At 38.7% G+C, this 23,485-nt stretch overlaps 1 protein-coding gene across 1 annotated transcript in view; it reads right to left on the reverse strand.

The window, feature by feature from the left end:
• The window catches only part of GUCY1A2 (guanylate cyclase 1 soluble subunit alpha 2), a 137,050-nt gene that overhangs the window by 60,615 nt on the left and 52,950 nt on the right, over positions 1-23,485 (reverse strand). Inside the window, exon 5 of the mRNA XM_058825719.1 lies at positions 141-626. Coding sequence (XP_058681702.1) covers positions 141-626 — 486 coding nt within the window. The remainder of the gene's footprint in view (positions 1-140; positions 627-23,485) is intronic.

Here is a 23,485-nt window from a genome sequence, read left to right on the forward strand (position 1 = left end):
GGGTTTTTTTACATATGGAACAAAAATATTGCCTCCATATTTTTCTGAGGAAGGTCTGCAATTTATGAAAAAAGCAACTGATATTTTTTTTTTGCCTTCATTTCAGTTATGTTTTGCTAGGTTAGGACTTGAGCTGTTACCTTGTAGATGTCAAGGAATCCACACTGGTGGTCGAAGCGTGTGTAGAGCTCGTTGAGCATGCTGATGACCTGCATGGGCGTGCACTGGGCACAGATGGCAGTGAAGCCAACAATGTCCGAGAAGAGCATGGTCACATCATCAAACTTCCTGGCCTGAACCTGCTGCCCCTGCCACAACTGCTGAGCCACCTCTTCGGGGAAAATAGAAATAAGGAGATCTACTGTCTTCTTTTTCTCCTCTTCCAGGGCTTGGTGTGTACATTCTAGCGTTGCCTTCAGCTTATCCATTCGTTTTTTCAAGCCATCCTGTGCCTTTGCTTGCTCCCCAACCAGTATGACATCACGAGTAGCATCATGGATAGGTATGTCCGAAAGATGGAGGCCTCGGCCCATCAGCTCATCCAGCTTGTCCACACAGGGGGAACCCAGAAACAATATAGAGTTTGATTCTGGCACATGAATCATTTGTCCTTTAATTTCCATCACCTGTAAAACAAAAAGAAAGAGTTTAGACAAGGGGGAAAATCAACTAAATAGATGTGGATCCTCATTCTACTTCCTCTGTCTTTTCAGCTAAAACAATTAACTGTAGCCTTTTATACAGAAGCCTTTTGCACTCACCTACTCAAGTAATGAGACTCACAGTCTGCTCACCAAATTGAGTCAGAAAACAAACTAAATTGACACAAAAGTATTCCCAAATCAGATGTTGGATTTTGTTTGTACCCAATTAAATAAGAAAGCAATAATATGTATTCTCAGAGTGCTGTCTAAATAATGCTCCTGGATGTACCTGGACTTACAAGCAAATTTCTGAGTTGTTCTTTCTCTGTTACTTAGCTATAAATTAGAAAAAGCAAAAAAGGGAAGAGAAATTGCAACTGTCTGAAAGCAGGTTAGTGAAATGAAGTGCCTTCTGTTCTTTTTCAGCACAATATCTAATACAAGTCAATTGTGGCCATTTTATGGAGGAATCAAATAAAAATAGATGTGAAAAACAGCTCTGTAAAATAACAAATGGCATGGAAATATCATACTAGTCCTCCTGTTTCCTGCTTTCCTTCTCATACATGCAGACTAAGTTAGAATCTACAAATTTCTTGGTAACAGAGCTTCATCCAATTTCTATTTGTGGAATAGCAGAAGGTACAGTAGGGAAGGAGCATCAGGCTATAAACAACTGGTTTATAGCTTTTGCATTAGCCTGTTAGATGTCTAGATGTTTTGAGCACTGTCCAAGGGTGGATATAACTGAGGCCGTGGATTGTCACCTCTTGCTCCATGATGGGAGTCAAGCACAGAACTGCCAGACTGAAATGGACACTGAAAACTAAATTAAATCAGACAAACTGCATCTCTTTGTAAACACAGCTTGCCATAGCCTCCATCATGAAAAACAACTCCATTAATGTTTCCCTTCCAGGACTGCACAAAGACCAGGGCAATAATGTGCAAGGTGATCTAGAAATACCCACAGACCTTACCCTGAGGATCTCACAATCAATACAGGCACAACACACAAACCTTGTTCACCTAAGCAGTGTTAGGCACCATAATGCCTTGTATCTGTGTTTTCTATTCCACATAATATCTTAAAATGAAAAGGCCTCCTCCAGTGACCATTTCTTTCATCATGTAGCCATTTGCTTGCTGTCACATTATTCACTTATCATTTAATCCTCCTTCCATCCATAATCCTACCAAGCAAAATAGAAAAACCTCCATCAGGGAATCCAGAGATGTCTGTAATAATGATGCGATTTAAGTGTCCAGTGGTCTGAAAGCTCCTGCTGAGGTGACAGGTAATCCTACATGGTACTTCCATGTCTGGGGGAGATTTAAGGAAGCACCTCTTTCTATCAGTTGTTTTTACATAATATTTTTATACATAATGCTGTCATTGTAAACTCTATGGCAACATGAGAACTGAGCCTATCCTGTCCCTATTGCCCTCTGCCTTCTCTGCTAGCAACCTAACATTCAGCTCCTGATGTCAGCCAGGGAACTCAGCAAGTGAAAATAGTAAATGCAAGTCATTAAAATTGTCAAATTTTCTAATTTATTTTCCTGCCCACCTACTAATATTTACATTCCTAAGCCTTGCTTCCTCAGCTTCACTCTGGGACATTCATCTCAGTGAGAAAGACAGTCAGCAAACTGCATGAGCTGATTTAATGCTCCATGGCTAAGTGCTCTTTTTCTACTTTTGAAACATGGCTCCCTGGGAAATAGGATGCTTTCTGCATGCATGCAGCCTCATGCTTCCAAAAGGGCACATGCAAAATTGTTTTAACTCCGAAGTACAAGTTGCCAAATATGAAATACATGGTACAGCATTTCTAAATTCTCTTCCTATTTTGTTCCCCTGCGCCGGAGAGTTTTCTGTTTGTTGATTTTCACTCTTGTGCAAAATAAAAGTATCTCATATTGCCTCTTCCATCACTTCCTCACTTGCCTCTTCCATCTCCAGGTGAAAACAGGGTGTTTTCAGCTCAGGAGGATAGAGAGAGTGTGACCACAGATCCTGGCCGAGCCAGCCTAGCCTGGGCTTGAGCTGCATGTCAGCAAGGCAAGGCACCTGGCTTGGAGGTGTGTTTCTCCTGTTAACCTGCTGCGAGACTAGAAGAAAATCAATGCATCCCCCTGTGCTCCCACTTCGCCTCTGTCAATTTGAGGTGTTAAACTCTTTGATGTGATCACTGTCTGTGTTAATATATTGTGCCAGCTTTCCCCGGGTGGACTTTTCTCAGGAAACACTGACTGTGTAAATAATGTACAAAATAGGCACTCTGGAGTCCTCTGCTCTGCTTCTGGGTAACCTCAGGCAGATTATCAATCCTGACTTCTTATGTGGCCTTTCAGCACAGCAGGAACAATGCTATTGACCACCCTGTAAGACACTTGGAGACTTATGTGTGAAAAGCAATAAAAGACACACCATCCTGTAAAATGCCTAATTACTAGTAAACAAGTGAGCTGCCCTCTGCTTCAACAAGGTTGTTTCCAGAGCATTCTGAGAAATTTCTGCAAAGATATTCTCAGTACAAAACTGATTAGCTTCCTAAAACTGCCAAAGGTTCCGTGATATTTCAGCTTTATCCCCCAAATTATCACGTGTTCCATTTAACAGGAATCGTTGATGTTTCCTATCATTTCTTTCATGTTACATTAGTGACTTTGTCGTCCTGCTCTCTCTTGATGACTGATGAATGTTTTAGAAAATGGCCTGCCAGTCTCTTCAAGTTGCCAAATCAGGGAACAGGACAGCAGAAAAAAACCTGCTCCAGATTTCCTGGGGCAAAACACTAAGGTCTTGTAAAGAACAACAGTAGAGAAGAGTTAAGACTGCATCACTCTTATCAGCTTTTGCAAAGCCCTTTTCTTCCCAAAGAAGTTTCAGAGATGAAACAGACATTTTCTAGCAGACTTCAGTCTGCAACTGTGATCCAGCAGGACCTCCATCTATTTTCTTTGATTTTTCTGTGCTTCTTATATTCTTCTTTTTTATCTAAAAACATAGCTGATGTTACACGGTATCAAGTTCGCCTGAAGCTTGCCAAAGTAAGTCACACTTCTGGGCACCTCCCCAAAGCTGGACAACTTTACACCTGGACCATAAGCCTACAGGCAAGCAGGATGGCATCATCCATCTTCCTTGTAAGCAGGGAAAGATAGAAACATTTCTGTCATCAGTTTTATTTCATTACTGCTACATTTCGTTGCCTTCCTGTCTCTTTAATTATATTCTCACTGAATAAAATGAGACTAATTCTACCATTTTCAGAGGACATTCCACTGATTTACAGTGGTGCAAGAGAACATTTTGAAAAGAGCAATTATATATATCATATTTTACAGTCTTATGTTGCAGTGAAATGACAGCGCAGCCTAAGTAGCTCTGGGATGAAAAACAAAAACCCTGTCACTGAAAGAAAGGGAGCAAATGGTTCCTGATTCCAGGGAACTCTTTCAGTGTCTCTCCCCAAAGACCCAGCTCAGAAACACTGACAGATTCTAAAGGTGCTTTTTGGGAACATGGAGAGTCTCCCACTGAGCAGCGCATCACCAGCTCCTTCATTAGGTACACAGTATCCAACCCTCTGCACAACCTCTGCATACTCTGGATGCAAGCCACCCCAGGAACAAAAAACTTATGAATCAAATGCCAAATCTACTGCCTAATTTTTAAGGAAAAGCACAGGGAAAAGTTTCATGGGTTGCACTGAGGGATGACACTACTTCATACAAAGATGTGTGTTTCAGAATAGTGATTGAGAGAAGGTGTACACATCTCCTCAAAAAGATTAAGGAAATACAGGATGGTATCCCTGAGAAATAACTGGGGGATTAAAAAGGACTTGCCTTCTAATTGGCCAGACCTTTTATGCAGCCTCTGCAATCCACAAATTTCAATGGAGCTGCTCCTTTGAGTTTGGTCAGTGCATAAACCCTCCCAAACTGTGATTACAGTCTTCTTTTTTTTTTAGTTTTATCAATTGGGATTAGGTTAGAAACTTACAGTGCTAGGCCACACTTTCATACACAGCTGCACATCCATGCTTGATTTTATACAATGGACAAGTTCAGTAAGAGAAAACAAAGCTGCTTCTTTATCAGGCTCATAGTTATTTAGAGGATGGAAAGACTGGGGCAAAATCAGCTTGAACCTGAACACCATCACCATCATAATTTCCAGGTACAAAGAGTTTAGGGTGACTTCCAGAAAGGAGGTCCAGCTGCCAACCTAAATTTTAAAACAACTGGACTTCTCTGAATGTCCTATAGGATACATAGCAGTGCCTCAGGAACATTTACAGCAAGGTATTTCATAACATCTGAGGAGTTAGAGGCTTAGCGGATTTTGTGAACACTGGACAAAACGGTACAGTTACAACAGTACACTTGCAGAAAGAAATGCAATGACTTTCTTGCTATGTTTCCATGACAGATCTAGAAGGGCTGAAAGTATGACACACAACATTGGAATTAAAAAAAAATGTCTTAAATAGGAAAAATGGGCTAAAGCTGGAATTCAAAATAAGGGCAATAAATATATTTAGATAGAAATAAATGCAAAAAGTACAGGCAGGCTAACTGTTCCTCAGAAGATGGCCCAGAGTGCACAGAGTGGAACAAATGAATGTAAGCCAACACGGCATGCTGTCATGTAGAAATAAAACACTATACAGGACTACGTAAACAAAAAATACAGTTTGCAAAACACCAGAAGTTATCCTTATACTGTGACCACCAATTTTCAGACCCCAGAAGGGCAAATCTGTCCCTTTTAAAGTATAACAAAAAGGTGGATCAATTGGAGAATCTGGTGAAAAGCAATGAAGGCAATGGAAGGTCTAAAAAATATGACCTACAAAAAAAATTTGAAAACATTTGATGATTTGCCCCAAAGATGAAAAATCTGAGTGTGGGCATATGAAAAAAACACTTTGTGCCAATGTAAAGAGGTCAAACACAAATCCTGTGGCAAAAGCTTTTAAGGAAAGTCCCTGGTGGACAGCAAATTGAACACGGTCCATCAAAGACTAGAAGTACTCTGGACTCTGGAAGGAGGAATGTTGTAGCTGGTGGAGGGAAGTGATCCTTCCCTTCTGCTCAGAACTGGTGAGGCCACACCTGGAGTCCTGTGTCCAGTTCTGGGATCCACAGTACAGGAGACACATGGACATGCTGGACAGTGTCCAGAAAAGGTCAACAAAGATGATAGGAACCTGGGACATTCTTCCCTATGAAGAAAGGCTGAGAGAGCTGGGACTGTTTAACCTGGAGGTGAGAAGGCTCAGGATGATCTTATCCATGTACATAAGTACTCGAAGGGATCAGGGATGACAGAGCAAGATCTTTCCAGTGGTGCCCAGGACCAGAGGCCATAGACGTAAACTAGCCAAAGGAGGCTCCCTCTGAACAGCAGAGAACACTTGTTTTATACACCAAGCAGTGCTACAGGTTGGCTGCAGAGATTGTGCAGTTTCCATCCTTGAAGATATTCAAAAGCCACATGGATGTGGTCCTGGGAAACTGACTCTAGGTGGCTCTGCTTGAGCAAGTTGAGCAAGTTGAATCAGATGACCTCCACTGGTTCCTTCCAACCTCAGTCTATAAAATGAACAAAAACTAAAAAGCTCAAATTGGAAAAAAATAGTTTAATGTGGGATGTTCTTGTATTCATAGGGAGAGTGAGAAAGGAAACATCATTGGTGAGGAGCTGGATTATGGTGAGAAGTTGGATTGTGCATTTGATTTGTGAGACCTGTCAAAGGTGATCAATCTGTCTGGAAAGCAGAGGAATTAACCAGTGACTTAACAGAAATTTAGGTGGAAACAGGAAGGGGAGACATCGTAGGGTATCATTTTGTATTCAAACAAAAACTACACAAGTTAGTTCTGGGATAATTAACGTAGTGTCAGTGTGGAATTCATTGCTTCAGTCAGTTTATGACTCTTTCTACAGGCAACAACAGAAACAGGTGCTTCTGGAATAAAAGTTGCATGATCTATGTGACACATCTAAGTCATGGTCAAATGAGTCATGCCCCATGTGTAGACATACTTACATTTCTCTGCTGTGAAGGGAGCACAAGGCTTGGACATACATGCCTGTACTGGTTAAGTCTACCTCCTATCAGAATAAACTTAATTCATAGGAGTGAATGTACTGCTGTGCACTGAAAGGTACCTAAATGCCAATATGTTAAGCACATTAAGGGAAATATGAGTTCTCAATTGTTCTAACTAATTTCTATTTTAAATGCTCCAAAACTCAATTCAACGAAATGAAGTCTTGGTAAGCCTGTAAATTTAGTGCTGCTCTGTGGCTGGCTGACCACCAAATAGGCAAAGCATGACTTTGACCCTTAAGACAGAAAAATAAACAGCTATTAAAACCTCTCCAATACTCCTGCTCTGCTTGTAGAGTGGGGTAAGTCAGAGCCACAGCAAGCAGAACTAGCTGTGGAGAAAGATTCATAAAAATAAGAAAAAAAATCTTATTCTAATGAAACCCTGATTTGCTATTTTTTCTGTAGACAAAAATAACAAAATATCATCTTCCATTACACCCATGTTTTATTTAAAAAGAGAAATACATATCATCTCCACAGAAATGAAAAATAACTTTTCAGTCGATGCCTGATACAATTGAATAAACTAGATAAGGTTTGCTCAGCACAACTCAGGATGTGCTTGGCTTCTTGTGAAATTGCAACTCTCAGCATTTGCTTACAAGTTTTTATTTCCAGCTCACTGCATTGTCAAAAGAATATTATTCCACACAGCAGCAAAGTGACTGTAAAAAATTTCTCACTATTTATAGCAAACCCTGGAGTGTTTCATAACATGCAACAGACTTCAGAGCAAAGGGACCAAATGTAAGATTTTCTGTATGTCATAGATACCTCATAAACCCAGACTGGCAGCAAAATATTGTACCTTTAAGAAATCCAAAATTTTGGTGGGAGTACATTCATTTTCTATAATGTAAAAGAGAGAGAAAGTGATAATGAAAGAAACATTGATATCTTTCAGTTGTTAACTTGGACTTCTAAAATAACTTCTTGGTATGAGAAGAGCAAGTGTGGCAGATTAAAAGCAAACAAGTTAGGGTTACATAGGATCTGCTCCACAAGAAGCATAGGTATGCATGACATATCAAAAGCATGGAGCCACCTGCAAGGACATGTGAAATGGGGAAAGGAGAAGAGGTAAATGAGATGACTCTATCCTTAACACATTAGTCTGCCAAACCAACTGTTGAGAAACAAAAGGCAACAGTGGATTCCACTTGAAACAGGTCAAGACGATTTACAGTTTATTTTTTCCTGCTTCAAGACACAGAAATTGCTTTTAAGAAGGTACTCCTGCTACATGGATAAGTGCAAGATAAATCTAGCCCTGTGGAATAAAAACAATGGGAAAATAATTTCTTCAAAGGAACATCTATCTACACAAGACAGCAAAGAGTCAGAATTCACCTCTATGTGCTCCTTGATCAGCTTCCCTTACAGATGCTCTCAAGCAGAGGAGTGGGTGAACTCAACAGGGCAGACAGGCAGAATATGGCATGGGCAACACCACAAGAAGAAATTCACCAGTGTTCCCAAGAGAATTTCAAAATCCCTTTGAATATCAACCCACCGAGAACAGACTGAATGTTTTTTCCATGAACAAATAACTTCATATACTTAAACACAACCTGTGTGAGTCCCAAAGGCCCCATTGGCCTGTCAGTCCCTGTCCAGCTTCCAGGACACCCTGGCCCCGCCCAGGGCCCTGCACCCCACACCAGCCCCCTGGGCTGTCAGTCCTGCCTTAGCCATGCTCTCACAGCCCTGCCCTGCCCTCCCTGGCCATGGGCCCATCCAAGGGCCCGAGTTCCAGCCCAATATCAGTCTTTCCCCATCCCCAACCCCAGGGAGGTCCCAGTGCTGGTGCTGGGCTGCCCTCACATTCCCAGTCTGGGTGCCTGGGACACGTCTTGGCTGCCAGGTGCTGCCCCTCCAGCCTGCAGACTCCCACAGCTCCTGGCACACTGACTACCCTGAGAGCATCCAGAAAACATTTTACCTGAAACACCTATCAACCAATTAGCATCTGGACAATGGTCTTGGCCATACGGTTTAGTTTTAGGTAGTCCTGTGAGAAGCAGGGAGTAGGACTTGAGGAACCTTATGGGTCCCTTTCAACTCAAGATATTCTATGATTTTGTGGTTTTCATTTTACTGCAAAATCTATTTCATTCCCTAAGATTGTTTTCAGGTTGCACACACCTTGATTAGCATGCTAGAGTTTTACATTTCAACAATACATGTCTCTCTATTAAAAGCCAGGATACTCTGTGCAGATATTCAGCTGCCCATCTTACTCCAACAACTCAAAGCTAAAAATATGCAGTATCAGTGTTTAAAAAGTCTGCTTTGGTCAGGAGCAGAGGAGTGGAAACAATTTTCAGAGACACACTCATTTGTTTAGAATTACAGAATCCTAGAATAGCTTAGGCCGGAAGGGACAGTAAAGATCATCAAGTTCCAACCCCCCACCGCCACCACAGGCAGGGACATCTTCCTCTAGACCATCTTATTCAGGGCCCCTTCCAGCCTGGCCTTGGGGAATTCCAGGGCCAGGGCATCCACAGCCACTCTGGGCAACAAGCTCAAGATCTGTGAACTATGAAAGTGGTGGTAGCAATAACATGCTCCAAGCCACACACTTGCATTAATTTCCTATTTCAACCAAAGCAAAATGCACTTTGTACTTATGATCCCACCACAGTTTAATTACAACAGATCAATCAAAGTAGAAGGGAAATTTTCCATATTTAATATTCTCTATGAAAGATATCAATTTCCAATTAATTTTTGTTAAACACCTGGTTAAAAAAAAATGTTACATACATTTACATAATCAAATCTCTAATTATCTCATGACTGGGAAAACCTTTATAACTGACAAATACTATGTGTCAGCTTGTTAAAGACAGATATTTTTTATTTATTTCTATCAATGTCAACCAAGCAAAATTATGGAGGAATGTGTCAGTACACTGAAGGGAGTGTGGATGTTGCCATTTTCCACAGTGTTGTTACTTTCTGAATTAGTTCTTACTGTCTTTGGCCCAAGATTTGTGCGGGTGGATGAATCAGTCTTTCACCTAATCCTTCCCCTAGGACTCTTCACCTCCTGTCAAGGGCTTCTCCTCTGAACGAGATCTGTCCCAGCTGCCTGAGATGTCCTACTAGCAGGAAGTACTCTTACTTATGTGATATTTCTTAGTAAGTGCTTTTCTCTCTCAGATTCAGGTTCACTTGTTTCTTTGTGGAAATGGTTCTTCGCAAAAAGCAGTGAAATGGTTAAACAAGTGCATATGTTTATTCATAAAAACAGTGGGCAAGGAGCAGCAGAAGCAGCATTCCCCTTTGATCTGTGAGAACAGATATATATAGCAACCATTAGGAGATATCACATTTCACCACCAACCTAGGTATTTTAAAATTCCTCTGATTAAAAGATCTCTCAGCCCATGCACTAGCTAGCCTGCAGAATTTTTCAACTTCAGGACTTTCAGAATCTGACTCTTTCCCGAATTCATCTTAAGTATATAAATCTGCTCGAAATTCCTGCCAGCACCACACCAAGGAAGCTGATGAGAATTGGAGTCCTCTGTTGGTATTTTTACTTTGCTTTGATTTTTATTAACCCATATATCAAGTACTTTTGCAGCTTTGACAAAAGGCTTTATCATTAGAATTTGATATTGGGATTAATCAATTCTGCTCTCCTGGCGCAGTATAAATTTTCAGAACATGAGGAGAAGAAATTTCTTCTTTTCCCAGTCCAATAATTCTTAAGTTAGTTATAATAAGAAAAACCCATTCTACCTCTCACTGAAGTCACTGTAAATATATCAAGCTGATTTTAGTGAGAACTGTACCAGGCCTTTAAAATTATACTTTCTCTGTATTTCTTAAAAAGGTTGAATTTCTTTTAGAGTGTTCAACATAATCCACCTATCATTAAGAGACCTTTCATCCATAACCTGCTGTAAGTAGCATATTTGAGAGGTACCAGTAAAAGACAGTCTCCTTTTGGAGTCTCTTACACGCTGCATTAATGAATTTGGGAAAAATGCATTGGCCTGGTTTAGTAGCCTCAGGTTAGGGGTGTCATTTTCCACAAAGCACTTATTTTACAACACATCAAGAAATGAAAAGCAAATGAAAACATTAAAATGCCTTTGATTTAACTATAAATAGGACATAGTGTGAGAAGGAACAGTCAGATGTAATGAATATTCACATTTCTGTGCACATTAAAATATCTGTTTAGCTTAAATTTTCTTCACTACTTTTAACTGACTTTTCCTTGATATGGTAGTAAAGAAAGCGAAAAAAAAATGTTGAAGGTGATATTTTGAAACCAAAGCACGGTCATTCTCTATTGCCTTGACTTTTCTAGCACAAATTGAAGAATGCATTTAAGCAAGTCGCTGCTTCCCATTGCTGCATGGGAGCCACCAAAGCCTGGAGGGAGTGTGGTGGGATGGGGCAAGTGTGAGTGTGGATGGAATGGGGAGACCCAGCCTTTACAGCAAAGAAGGACAACAGAAGTGATCTGCTGTCTAATAATACTGAGAACTGCTGCCTCATGAAGCTCCCCACTCAGCTTGCAGATTCCTCCTGCCCCTGGACACCCCAGGGCAGCTTTGCACAGCTTCTCAGGACTGTCTGTGTTGGGCAGATCACAGCCAGCCAGCCCCAGAAATGGCAGAGCTGCCCCAGCAGTGCTCTGCCTCAGCTGAAACACCCTGACGAGGAGCAGAAAATATTTGCTCAGGCACAGCAGGAGGCTAACACAGCCACCTTGCTGCTGGAACATGGCCAGCTCACCCAGGACAGGCTCAGTGGAGCTAATGAAAAGCTGTCTGTACACACATCCACAGGATCAACTCTAACCAATTCATAACCAATGCAAATACTGACCTGCAGCTAATTTGGAGATGGGAATTCCCTAAAGAGCAGAGCATTTGATGAGCCTTCCCATTTTCAGCATTTTGACTCCAACAATTCTTTTGAGAATTAAAGCTGTTAAGCCTAAAATCTGTACCTCAGAAGTCAGTTTTAAGATCTAGACACCTTTCAAAATTTCACATTTCAGATATTTACTCCCTTTGCAAGAGTCAGAAGGAGGGGAAGAGGCAGGGAATTCAAGAGTGGTTAAGCCCAAGAAGAAGGAGCAGGGAAGGTTTAAGATTTGGTTATACTTATCATTATCCTACTCTGATTTGATTAGTAATAAATTAAACTAACTGCCCCAAGTCAAGTCTGTTCTGGCCCTGGCAGTAATTGATGAGTGATCTCTCCCTATCTCCTCATCTTGACCCACAACTTTCTCTCCCCTGTGCAGCTGAGGAGGGGGCCCTGCCTAAAGTCTCCCATGAAAATGGTCTTATGAGAAGAGCCAAAAAGAAAACATTCTCTTTGTGGAAATTAGTTCACCTTATTTTCTTCAGGTTTGACCTGTAAATCTTCATCCTTTTCAGCTAAAACTGTGAACTAAGTTTTATTGAGCATCTATAATACATGTGTCTTCAGTAGCTGTTCTGCATTTTAATTTATTGGGGTTTACATGGCCTGTCATTGACTCCTGTACTTCATTTACAAGGACAGGCTCTTATAAATGCTCTCTTCCTTCTGCACAAGTCAGGATCTACTTGGATTCAACGAGCAGTAAGAACTGGTGTAATCACACACAGCTGTGTATTACATGGAAATTATTTTGCACTGATACCAGATATGGCTAGAGTGCTGTCATATCCTATAACATGTAGATTTTTCCAACACATTTACACTGGAAATCCTCTATTCTCTGAATATTAGCAGTTTACATTTTGTAGTACTCAAATTAACACAAACACAAAATCAAGGAATCTCTCCCTAGTTTTCATATATAACTTGCAATATTTGGCTAGACATGGTGTCCTCCAGAATGCTTAATTTTTGTAATTGCATTATTTTTCATAAAATTTTAATAAAGTGTTAACACTATAGAGAACAATTAAAGGAATATTAAATGTTGTTGCATTATCAGGCTGATGATTATATGAAATAAAACACTGGTTGATGTATTGAGAATACAGAATATTGGACTTCTCAAGTGTGATCATATGATTTTTTTATAAAGTTAAAATAAATTAAACTAATTCTCTCAAATACTGTGTTCTTGCACAATATTCCACAATAATAATAATAATTTTTTTAAAAGACAGTAAAATTTAGCAGTCCTTAATCACACTGCAACAGTCTTGATTTAAATCAATGGCATTATACACAGATCAGTTGATTCCTTAAAAATAAGAAACTATTCTTATATCTGTTGAGGAAGTAAGAGAAAATGATGATGATTACCGAGCTTCAGGTAAGAAGAAATGACACAGAAAAGCAGACTGATGATTGCCTATTTCTCTGCTAAGAGACAAATTTTCTCTAAAGATAGTATGAGATCTTTTGTTTAAACAAATTTTCCAATTGCTTTCAAAACACATGGCTCTCCAGAAGGGATGCTCTTGAGCTGGAGCAATGAAAAGGCATAGTCTGAAATCATTTGGAATTAATGGAGAGGCTGTTTTTGACAGCAGCACACTCCAGGACACAGGGTCACAAATAAGTGGAAAATCCCTCCTTTCTAAAATGATCAAAATAGGTTCCCCTTTTATTGCAGCACACAAAACATTCTAGCTTATATCTATCAGTACATACAAGTGTATGTTGCATCAGTGGAAATAAATGGAAAGTCTGGCACAAACAACTCTCTGATGACATTTGTGATTTGTCAGTCATACCTAAACAGTGTAACTAGCCATTTTCTCCAATTTCTTCCCACACATGTTTGTGAAAGGAAATAACACCCTTTGCTCAACAGGCAAGAAAATAAGATATTATTTATGAAAAGTCATTATGAGGTATTAGTGAGTTGTGAAAAGATGGAAGAATTAAACTTCTTTCTTTCCTTTCTGCTTTGGTTAATGGCCCCTCAGTCAATTGAAAACACCATTGTATTTCATACACAATAACCTAACTGAAGTATGTTAAATGATCACAGATTACCAAGGCATTTCATTGCTTTGAAGCCCCCAGAGTAAAAATCCTGACACGGTGAAATAAATGGATAAACAGCCAACTTAACTATGCAGAGATCTCCACTGCAGCTTTGTCCCATGCTCTGAAATTATACACTATTTGAACATGGATGACCATGTATATAAAATATATTCTCTAGTGATTGCAAAGTTTCACAACATTTTAATGCTCATATTTCACAAGAGCAGATAATGATTGAAGTCAGGAGAAAAATGAAATCAAAGCTCATTCTAGAAAAGCTTTCCAGACATCAGTTTCCATATGTTGTCTTGCTCACTTCACATCACCACATGCCTAAATTCTGCAAAGATCAATCAAATCTCAGTTTCATGTGTGTAAATCAACAACATCAGGAAAACTGTCTCTGACTCACACAAAAAAAATTACAACAACATTTGCTGTCTCACAGTGCCTTAACATTTAATCTGTTATATCAGGACATTCTCATTATAGAACTTAAAATTTCTGATTTTGTATTAAAATCAGATCACACAGTAAATGAAACATTTTGGATAAGCAAGATTGTTCCAAATATTTTAGTTTCTAACAGAATAAATCTTCCAGAAATAAACCTAGCAGTAAAATTAATCAGTGTAACAACCTGCAATTTTTTTTTTCCTCTGGAATGAGACTTCAAACTGGGAATATATCTGAGGAATGTATATTAAACATTACTGTTTTTCCTAGTTGGTGACAGTTTCATATGCAGAGTTGTTGCAGGCACACAGTTCCAGTGAAGCCGACTTTAGCAAGCTCTTCAGCCACCCTCAAAAACAGTCCCTTCCCTAAGGTAAGATTGGGAGATGCACTCTTAATAGCTACAGAAGACACTGACAGTAGCTGATCAAAGACACCCTAGCAAAATATCTTTTTGTGTCAGGAAATGAAAATTCAAGGAAAGAGACATATTTCACAGGTATACATTACTTAAGCCAAACGATAAAACAAAATATGTATCCATGTGGACTCAAATTCAAAACTCCTCAATCCTACAATGACTAAATAAAGTGATTAAATATAGAAGTTATGGTTTTATTGAAACAGGCACTTTCAATCAAAAAAGATAGTAAGGCTGCATAACTTGTAGGAATATCTTTTAATATAAACAGATGAAAAAACTATATTTTCAGATATATCAAATACTATCAGATTTGGGACAAGGAAAATAGAAAAATCTCTGTCCTGATGCAACCCAGCAGATGTCTAAAAATCCATTTCAGATTAATAGTGGGCATACCTTTCCACTGAATATTCGTTATCAAACCTAGCTGGCATTCCGCTAACAGAGACTGATTCTTTTGCTTAGGTTAAGTAATGCCAAAGTGATTTCCCCCTCTTTGTCTTCATTTTGACTTCTGTACACCTCCCCAGGTAACATCAGAGCATATTTTTCTTAGTTAGACCTGCAAACACGACATGCTGTGTTTTCTCACGCTGATGCAGCTGTGCTATTACTCTCATTAAACAACCAATTCCATGAACAGCCTGTATTTGGCAAACAGCATTAGCTTCACACATTTCCTGATTAGCCAGGCTCAATTCCTTGCAAAAGTAATGATTTACCCATGCTTATTCATACATTAGCCTTGGAATAGAAGGGGTTCTTTTCAGAAGGAAGTTAATAATGTACTTTTTCCTGCCACTGTGAAAACACTACAATTACAGCACTAGATTTGCTGTGTTAGTCTAATCTGTGGTCCTCTATTCTCCTGCCCCCTGCCTGCTGCTGACCAGCACTAGACAGAATGACCAGGGCTGCTGATGTACTTTGTGCCCAAGAGACATGTTTGCTTTTATGGGGGTTTTTCAAGTGATTTTGGGGGGTTGTTTCGTTTTGCTGTTGTGGGGCTTTTTTTCCCTGAGAGCTATCTTAAAGAAGTCTAAGCAGCTGCTGCTTGAGGTGAGGAGGAAGAGAACAGGATTCCAAACTGACCTAACTAGAAAGCCAAATAGCCCCACATGGGATGCTAACAACAAAGCCACCCTGGGAGCTCAGAGTCAGCAAAAGCAGAACTTCTCTCCTATTTTAGCAGCTTTGCTGTGAGAAGTTCTAGGCTTTGTTCCAACACAGCCAATTTCTGGTGTTCTGTAATCTGTTTTTTACTTAGCCACTAATTCCTTTCTCTTTCTTATAAATAGAGACAGAAAACTCTTTGATGGGATGACTGGCATTAGTCTTTGTTCCACAGTGGGAGTAAAAAGTTTTAATGCCTCCAGAGAATGTGGTTTCATCTCTTTGCTTACTGAATTTTCCAGGTGATCTGGGGCAAATTTCCAAGCATCTTCTCTCTCATCATACTTACTGGCAATCAACAACAATCTGCCATTTGTATATTTCTGGAAAAAAGTCTTTAATCTGGAAAGGGAGCTTGCTTTTCTAACACAGTAAGACATCATACTTGTCTCTAGCATATTTCAATACTTGTTCTCCTTCTTCCACATCATACAAAATAAATGGTAGCTCTTAAACCTAATAAAATAAGACTAAGAACTAAGTAAGAGCACAAGGCTATTTATTGTAATCTCTTAAAATCTGATTTTAACATTGATTTTTTTTTCTTTTCTTTATTTCTTCTCCTTAGTAAATTCTGTCTTTTGTCATAAGCTTTGGCTAGTGATTTCAGGAAACATCATGTTTTCATGTTCAGGAGTACAAATGTAAAGTAATTCCCACTGCAGTAATCCAGCTTATTCAAAATGTGCAGCAATACAATAAAGCAGTACTTGGTTTACAGCTGCTTCCACAAATTGACAGTTTACTGGCATCAAACTTGATGCTTTTTCATTTCTTCATGCAAAAGCCAGAACAAACAGCTTTTTTTCACAGGTGTCCATTTGATTTTCCTAAATCATTCTTCATGTTAAGTAGTCCAATAAATATACATCTGTTTGAGAACTCTAACATTTTACAGGTTTCTGCTACTTCTTTCTAATTCCAACTACAGAACATAAAAAGTCCTTTAATTGAATGTATCAGAAACTAAAACACACAAGATCTGCTGAATCTATTGTATGTCTAGCCAGAGATTCTGTTTTGATTTACTCTAAATAAGCCCCTTCTGTCTCTCAAAGAATACAAGCTTCTAAAGAAAGGTGGGTATATATACTAGAAAAAAAAAAAAAAAATAAAACTCCGACAAACAAATGAACAAAGTGAGGAAATTATCAAAATTCTCACAAGCTTCTGCCAACCAAGATTTGAATATTTAAGAGAACTAAAATTATGGGATGAAAAATATCTTTCAAATAGCATCCCCCATCATACCTCCATGTCTTAGTTCTCATATCCACTTTTTTTAAACATTGCCAAACACAACTGAGATGCAACATTACGCACAGTGTTGTCCCTTTAGTGGATTCAGGCTGTCTCAAAGCTATAACTTTTCTGATGATGGAACAGACTGTGATGTAGTGTTACATTAGTAAATGTTCATAATAAGGAATATGGATGCAAATGATAGAAATGCAGTTTGCTTCATCCTTCCTTTTCCTCCACCCACTCATAAAGGGTGCAGTGACAGCCTTACTGATTTACAAAAAAGAAGAAAAACTTAGCAGAACATATTACTATAGTAAATATATTGAGAGTAAATATTTTTGTGTTTCGAATTCTATAAACTGCAATGTAATTTGGGGTCAGAAGCATTCATTTTCAGCAGGTATGAGTGTTTGTTTTATTCTGTTTTGTATGGAGGGGGAGCAGATTCTACAAAGGAAAGAGCATATATTGTCTTTAAAAGAAATCAAAGTAAAAAATTATTCAATACAACAGAAGTTTCATCCTCATCCAGCCAGGAGTCATTCCTTTCAATCTTGAATGATTCAAAACTATATTTAATTTGTTTTCCTTATCTTGCAGCATAATTCCTCCTTTTCTGGAACCTATGCAACACCAACTGTAAACAGATACACTACTAAAATGTAGTTTCTGACGCACATGTACAACCAGATAACAAACCTAAACTTGGCTTGATCATCTTTTCTTGCCGTGTCTTTGCATATCTTCCAAAAGCAGCCTCAGTAATTACTGACATCACGTGGAACAATTATGGACATTGAATCAAAACAAAAGGCAGCAGATTGCAATAATTTTAGATGGTAATGAATCTAACATTAGATTATCAGAACCCTAATGAGAACCAAGGTGGTTTGAAATGGCATGCTCGAGTCAGAATTTAATTTTGTATTCCTTCTGTAAAGATGAATAATTTAAACTTCCTGAATGTGTTATAATCTCTAAATGACATAGTGTAATGGCTCTTGCCTCACAAACAATATATCAGACAGGACATACATACTAATTTATGTTGCATGAATTCTTGTAACACATACACAAGTGCAAAAGAGTTAAAATATATATACACATATATAAATCTGCCAAAACATAAAAGAAGTACCAAACACATAAATCAATGACCCCTTTAGCTATTTTTTATATCAGAACTTATAAGAACAAAATTATCTTTTTTCCCTCTTTTATTGCTTGAACATATTCCAGATTTCTAAGCACAATCTAAGCATGGTCCCTGCTGGTTTGGAAAAACTGCAGCAAAAATAAATATGTCAAAGGCCATATAAAAATCCATGCCAAAGAAATCTTGGCTCTAAAATATAATAACTGAGATTGCCTAAGAACTCCCACATTATCAAAGCAACCACTCAAAACTGTTTTTCCACAAAGTTAAACAATATAAGGCTCCTTCTAAGATTTTGTATTAAGGCTCTCCCATCTGTCTGGAAAAGACCCTCTCCTTCCTGTTTTCTAATAGCTATATTAGAGAACATTTTTTATCTCAAGTATAATTTTTTCAAGCTAAAAGCCAATTCTCAATGAAGCTATGAGCATGTGAGTTTTGTCAGATTTTGTTGCTATCTTCATAGACTTCTCTTTCATTAACTTTGAATTGACTAACATTCAAATTATGTGTTTTCTGATATTCTATCCATAGCACCTTGTGGGCGCTATAAATAATAAGCAGCACCTTGTGCACTTCCTGCTTTCGGATCCAACCCTTCAAACAGTTACAATTCTGTCAGTGACTTCTAGGAAAGTTGAACAACACAAAATGAGCAATGGATAATGATATATGTCACTTTGTTGCTATTTTAAAATCTCAGGATGAAAGATTAAAAGCCCCAGCCAAATAAAAACTCTCTCTTTTTTTGCAAGATACTGTACATTCATATCAGTTAGACCCTATGATATATTCCTTCTGTTTCCATACTGAAAAAGGAATCAATACTGGGAAAGTCTTATTGACAGCACCAATTATATAGTACATTGACTCACTAACAAGAAGCATGAATCCAACTGAGATAAATCCTTTTCTCACTTATACTGATCTCTACAAAAATAAGCCCATTGAATCAATGTAGATAGACCAGATTTACAGCACTGTGACTGAAAGCAGAACTCTTTGCTGTCTTGGATGAGTGAAAGAGGATTTGGCAGGAGAAGAGAAACAATCATGAAGCAAATTCCAACTTTCCTCTTACTGAAGAAGTCTCCCTGACTTCCACAGAAATAGGATCAAGCCAGCGTTTAAGCTTGATCAAATTGCTCTTTTTTTTTAATCTAGCAATTATTGTCATGTTGTCGAGGAAAAAAGCCAGCTATTAAAAGATTATAAATATTTGAAGGATAATTATAAAATACAATCTCTGGAGCCATATAAAAGAACTAGTTATATTTTCTTAAAATAAGTCTCTTAAAAAAAAAGACTAATGAAGAAAAAGAACTGCTGAAATAAAATTAACAAAGCCTTTTCTGTAGGATGCTAATATTTTTTGATATTTTTTCCTCTTGACCAAACTCTGCACGTAAATTTGTACTTGGCAGATATAATAAAGCAAAAATAAGAAATTATATCATTACTGTAAGCCAACCATGTCCAATTTCACACTAGTTGTCATCCAGCAATGTGTGCCTCTTAAATTAAAGAAATGAAGTTAGTTTGGCATACCCTCTAGCATGCCTTTTTGTCATAGGCAATGATGAAGCCATCTACTCCGTTAGTCAAGGGGTTTGAAAATCCAGAGACTTGTAGTCTCTCTACACTTAAAAATCCAGGCACTTGTAGTTCAAACTGAATAGTCAAATTAAGGAGCTAAAATGCATGACAACATGGAGAATGTCTTCCAGTAGCCTGCCATTGCAGACCAGAGTGCATGAAGGGTCTACATTAAAGTGTACATTCTGAATTTATTGCAAACTCCCCTAGTTGTTTTGTTGTTACTGATTTACAGAACTAAACCAGAAGGCTGTTTTTCATCAACACACATTTTCCCTCCTTTCTTCAAAATGTGCGGCTTGAGATGTGAGCTACACAAAATTGTTATTTCTGTTATCTCAATTTTTACTTCTGGCTAGCCAGAAGGAACCAAGAAGAAGCTCTAAAAAGAAAGGATTTAGACAACTTAAACAGCTCTGCAGCAGCTTTTCTGCACAAGTGCTAAACAGTGCAAGGCCTCACATCACAGTGTGGGACACGTGGGTTCCCCAGGCATCTCCCTGCTGACCCTAAACCAGATGCAGGGCTCTGTGCCCATGCCCAGGGGTGCCCCAGCGGAGTCTGCAGCAGCCAGACCCCTGCTTGGCTCTCTTTCCAGACCAGGCCTGTGATTTCAGTCCTCTCCAGCAGCTAGGAGCCGGTCAGGGCTGGCAGAGCTCACTTTGCCATCTCCTGGCATGTGCTGCCCGCCCACTCCCATGAGAGACCTGCGGGCACTGCTCCTGTGCCGGGCGAGGAAACCTCCCACGGGTCTGGGATACACCACAACACAGGGAGGTTTGGGCCAGTGCATGGGTCAGGCAATGATACTCTGCTTCTGAATTCACTAATGAACCAGTTAGCATGATTCTCGGTGTGAGGTAAATAAAACAAACTGAATAAATGCGCCTCTTCCTAGCTGACACATCTAATTCTTCATGTGATTCAGTCTGTGACGACTCCCAGGCATGTCACTATTTTTCTCCTTTTAGTCCCACCTAATTTTAAAATTTATTTCCTCAGAGCTAATCAGGACAATTCATCAAACTGGACTGCTAAAAAGGAAAATTAAAAACTTTGGGTAACTCTGCTTTTATGGTACATTTAACAAATGTATTCCAGTTTTCTCCTCCAGAAGAAATCTGATATTTCAACAGAAAACAATAACCTCTGCTACTCATATGAAGCCTAAATGGCTTTGTAATGGCATTATTGCAAAAATATATTTTTTTAAATGTCACTATCATTAGGATTTGCTCTGAAAGTGAAGTATGCTGCAAATTAGTGTCTAATTCCAGTTGCTCTTCACAGAAAATGAAACATGCTGGGCAGACAGTTTCCAAACATGCAGCAGTATTTGATTCTGTCATTAATAACTAAGATTGACTAGGAATTAAAGCTTATCATTTGCTACTCATAACAAAAATTGTATTATCTTTTCTGCAGGAAATAATTTAAATGTGTTCTGATCTGTCCAGTTGAGGAAAGAGTCAATACACCTCCTTTCTGTCCCAAATACATCTTTTGACAGGAACTAGCATTATTTGTGGTCAAACCCTTGAAATCTGGTGTATTTTTGGCAGTTTATCTCTTTTCAAAGAACCATTTCAAGCATATTCCAACCTTCAAGAATGCACTTAAATTGTTAAATCTAACTGGGCTACTGATGGGTAGCAGTACTTTACTAAAATCAATACTAGATTGAGAGAAAGCCAACAGAAGTTAATGAATGGATTTTCTTCTCTTAGAAAGCACATCTAAAGATCCAGCATGTTTTAAAAATTTCTAAAAAGCTTAACATTTTATCAAATGATCACAGAATCATTAAGTTTGGAATAGATCTCCAAGATCATGAAGTCCATTGGTTGAATTAGGACACAAATGTGTTAGAAAGGGAACATACATCATCTAATTTTAAAGGAATAGTAATGTTATTTTATCAAAACATAGACTTATCATGGAATAAATACTCTCTTAAAACACTAAACTGCTGACAACCAGACCAAAAAAAAGATGTAACAAAAGATGTAGATGAGATTCAGAATCTTGCACTGCAACTGTGCTGCTGTGCAGAAGACTTTGTAAACTTACAACTTAGAAAATGTGGAACAAACTAACAGAAAAGAATTTTCCTTAAAAAAAACCCAAACCACAAAAAAGACCATAACAATGCAAAAGAAAACCAGCTACTATTCACTAATAGTGAATGGAAAAGGACACTTCTATAATCATGAATATGACAAATCCCTGCTAACTACTCATTCAAACGCATGGTGAGCCGTCATCATCCTGAGGTGTTATTTTATGATACAATCATGTGTCTTACCATTTCACAGTGGAGCATCGCTGCTTTTGGCATTGCTAATTGTATGAATTTGGGGGTTATACTCAAATAACATTTTCTACATTGAATAAGCATAGTGCAACAAAGCATAAAATGTATGTATTAAATTTACTGGCTGATATATTTGCATTAATAGCATTTGACGTGTTCTGTGGTATTGCTCTTGGCTTCCTACTGCTGCTCCAGAAGAGCACAGGTCTCCCCCACTTCCACCAGCCCTACGAGACCTTCTTATGTGCTGTAGGGCATCTCAGGCACACAATTAATTCAGAGTAGAAAACTGAATTGAGCCCCAGGTATCTGTTTTCCTGTGCACTGCCTGGGGAGACGCGTGTGTCTCAAGAAGGTAACTGAAAAGTCTGTATGTTTAGCAGACAGACAGACTGTCTAGAACAGTAACAGAACAATGGTAAATCTGAGATTTAAGATTTTTCCTATTTGTAGATACTCCAACGAGTTGTTTTCAGGATTCAAAACTATCTACTCAAAGGTCTTTTTTAAAGATCAGGGTTCATTTGAACTAACTAGCTGCAACTTTCAAATTCCCCTTGGAGGCTGCACAGAAAAGAATGAATAGTTTATGTAGGTCATAGCACAATAATTATGATTGAAACACTTAATTGTTTCAGTAAATTTGTAGATTCAGATGCTGCTTATCTACCATAGTGTTTTAATTTTGATCAAGATCTCACTTCAGAAGCAAAGCCTGGCAGAGCAGGCTTAGAGCACAGACTGTTCTCTAGGAGTTTCCCTTCCGAACTCCACATTCCAAAGGGCAGCCAGCCCACAGGACTAGATGAGAGCCCATCCACAGTAAAACCCACAGAAATACAAATAATGTCAGCGCTGAGTAGTCAACAGTTGCTGTTTTGCCCTCCAGGTCTGTTCCTAGCACTCAACAATGCTTACTAGTGTAGATACAGTCAGCTGTCATGACTATGTTTATATCAAGTAAATTCTTGAATAATTTTGGGAGTTAATTGCATGTAGGCTAATCTGTCTAACATGCCCTTTCTGACATGCAGTGCAGGCCTCTTGCATTACGCCAGTTCAAATTTATGCAAACTTGCTAGCATATGTATGTAAAGCTAAACTTGGAAACCAGCTATGAAATTGTCATGACCCCAATTCCTCCTTGCCTAGAAACTCAAGCAGTCATCTTGCGAAGAGTAAATGAATGCAGCACACTCCTGATAGACTGAATGTCACTTCACCCAGGTTTAAATGTCCATGAACCCAAGATCTGCCATAGCAGAGGATCAGGCCCTGAGTCATTTCTGTTTCTCAAAAAACCACACTGCCAGTTGCCGCTAGCAGGTGCTGCTTATCTATCACAAATATGTAACTGCTTCAGAAAATATT

The sequence above is a fragment of the Ammospiza caudacuta genome, chromosome 2, assembly GCF_027887145.1.
Source record: "Ammospiza caudacuta isolate bAmmCau1 chromosome 2, bAmmCau1.pri, whole genome shotgun sequence".
Classification (NCBI taxonomy): domain Eukaryota; kingdom Metazoa; phylum Chordata; class Aves; order Passeriformes; family Passerellidae; genus Ammospiza; species Ammospiza caudacuta.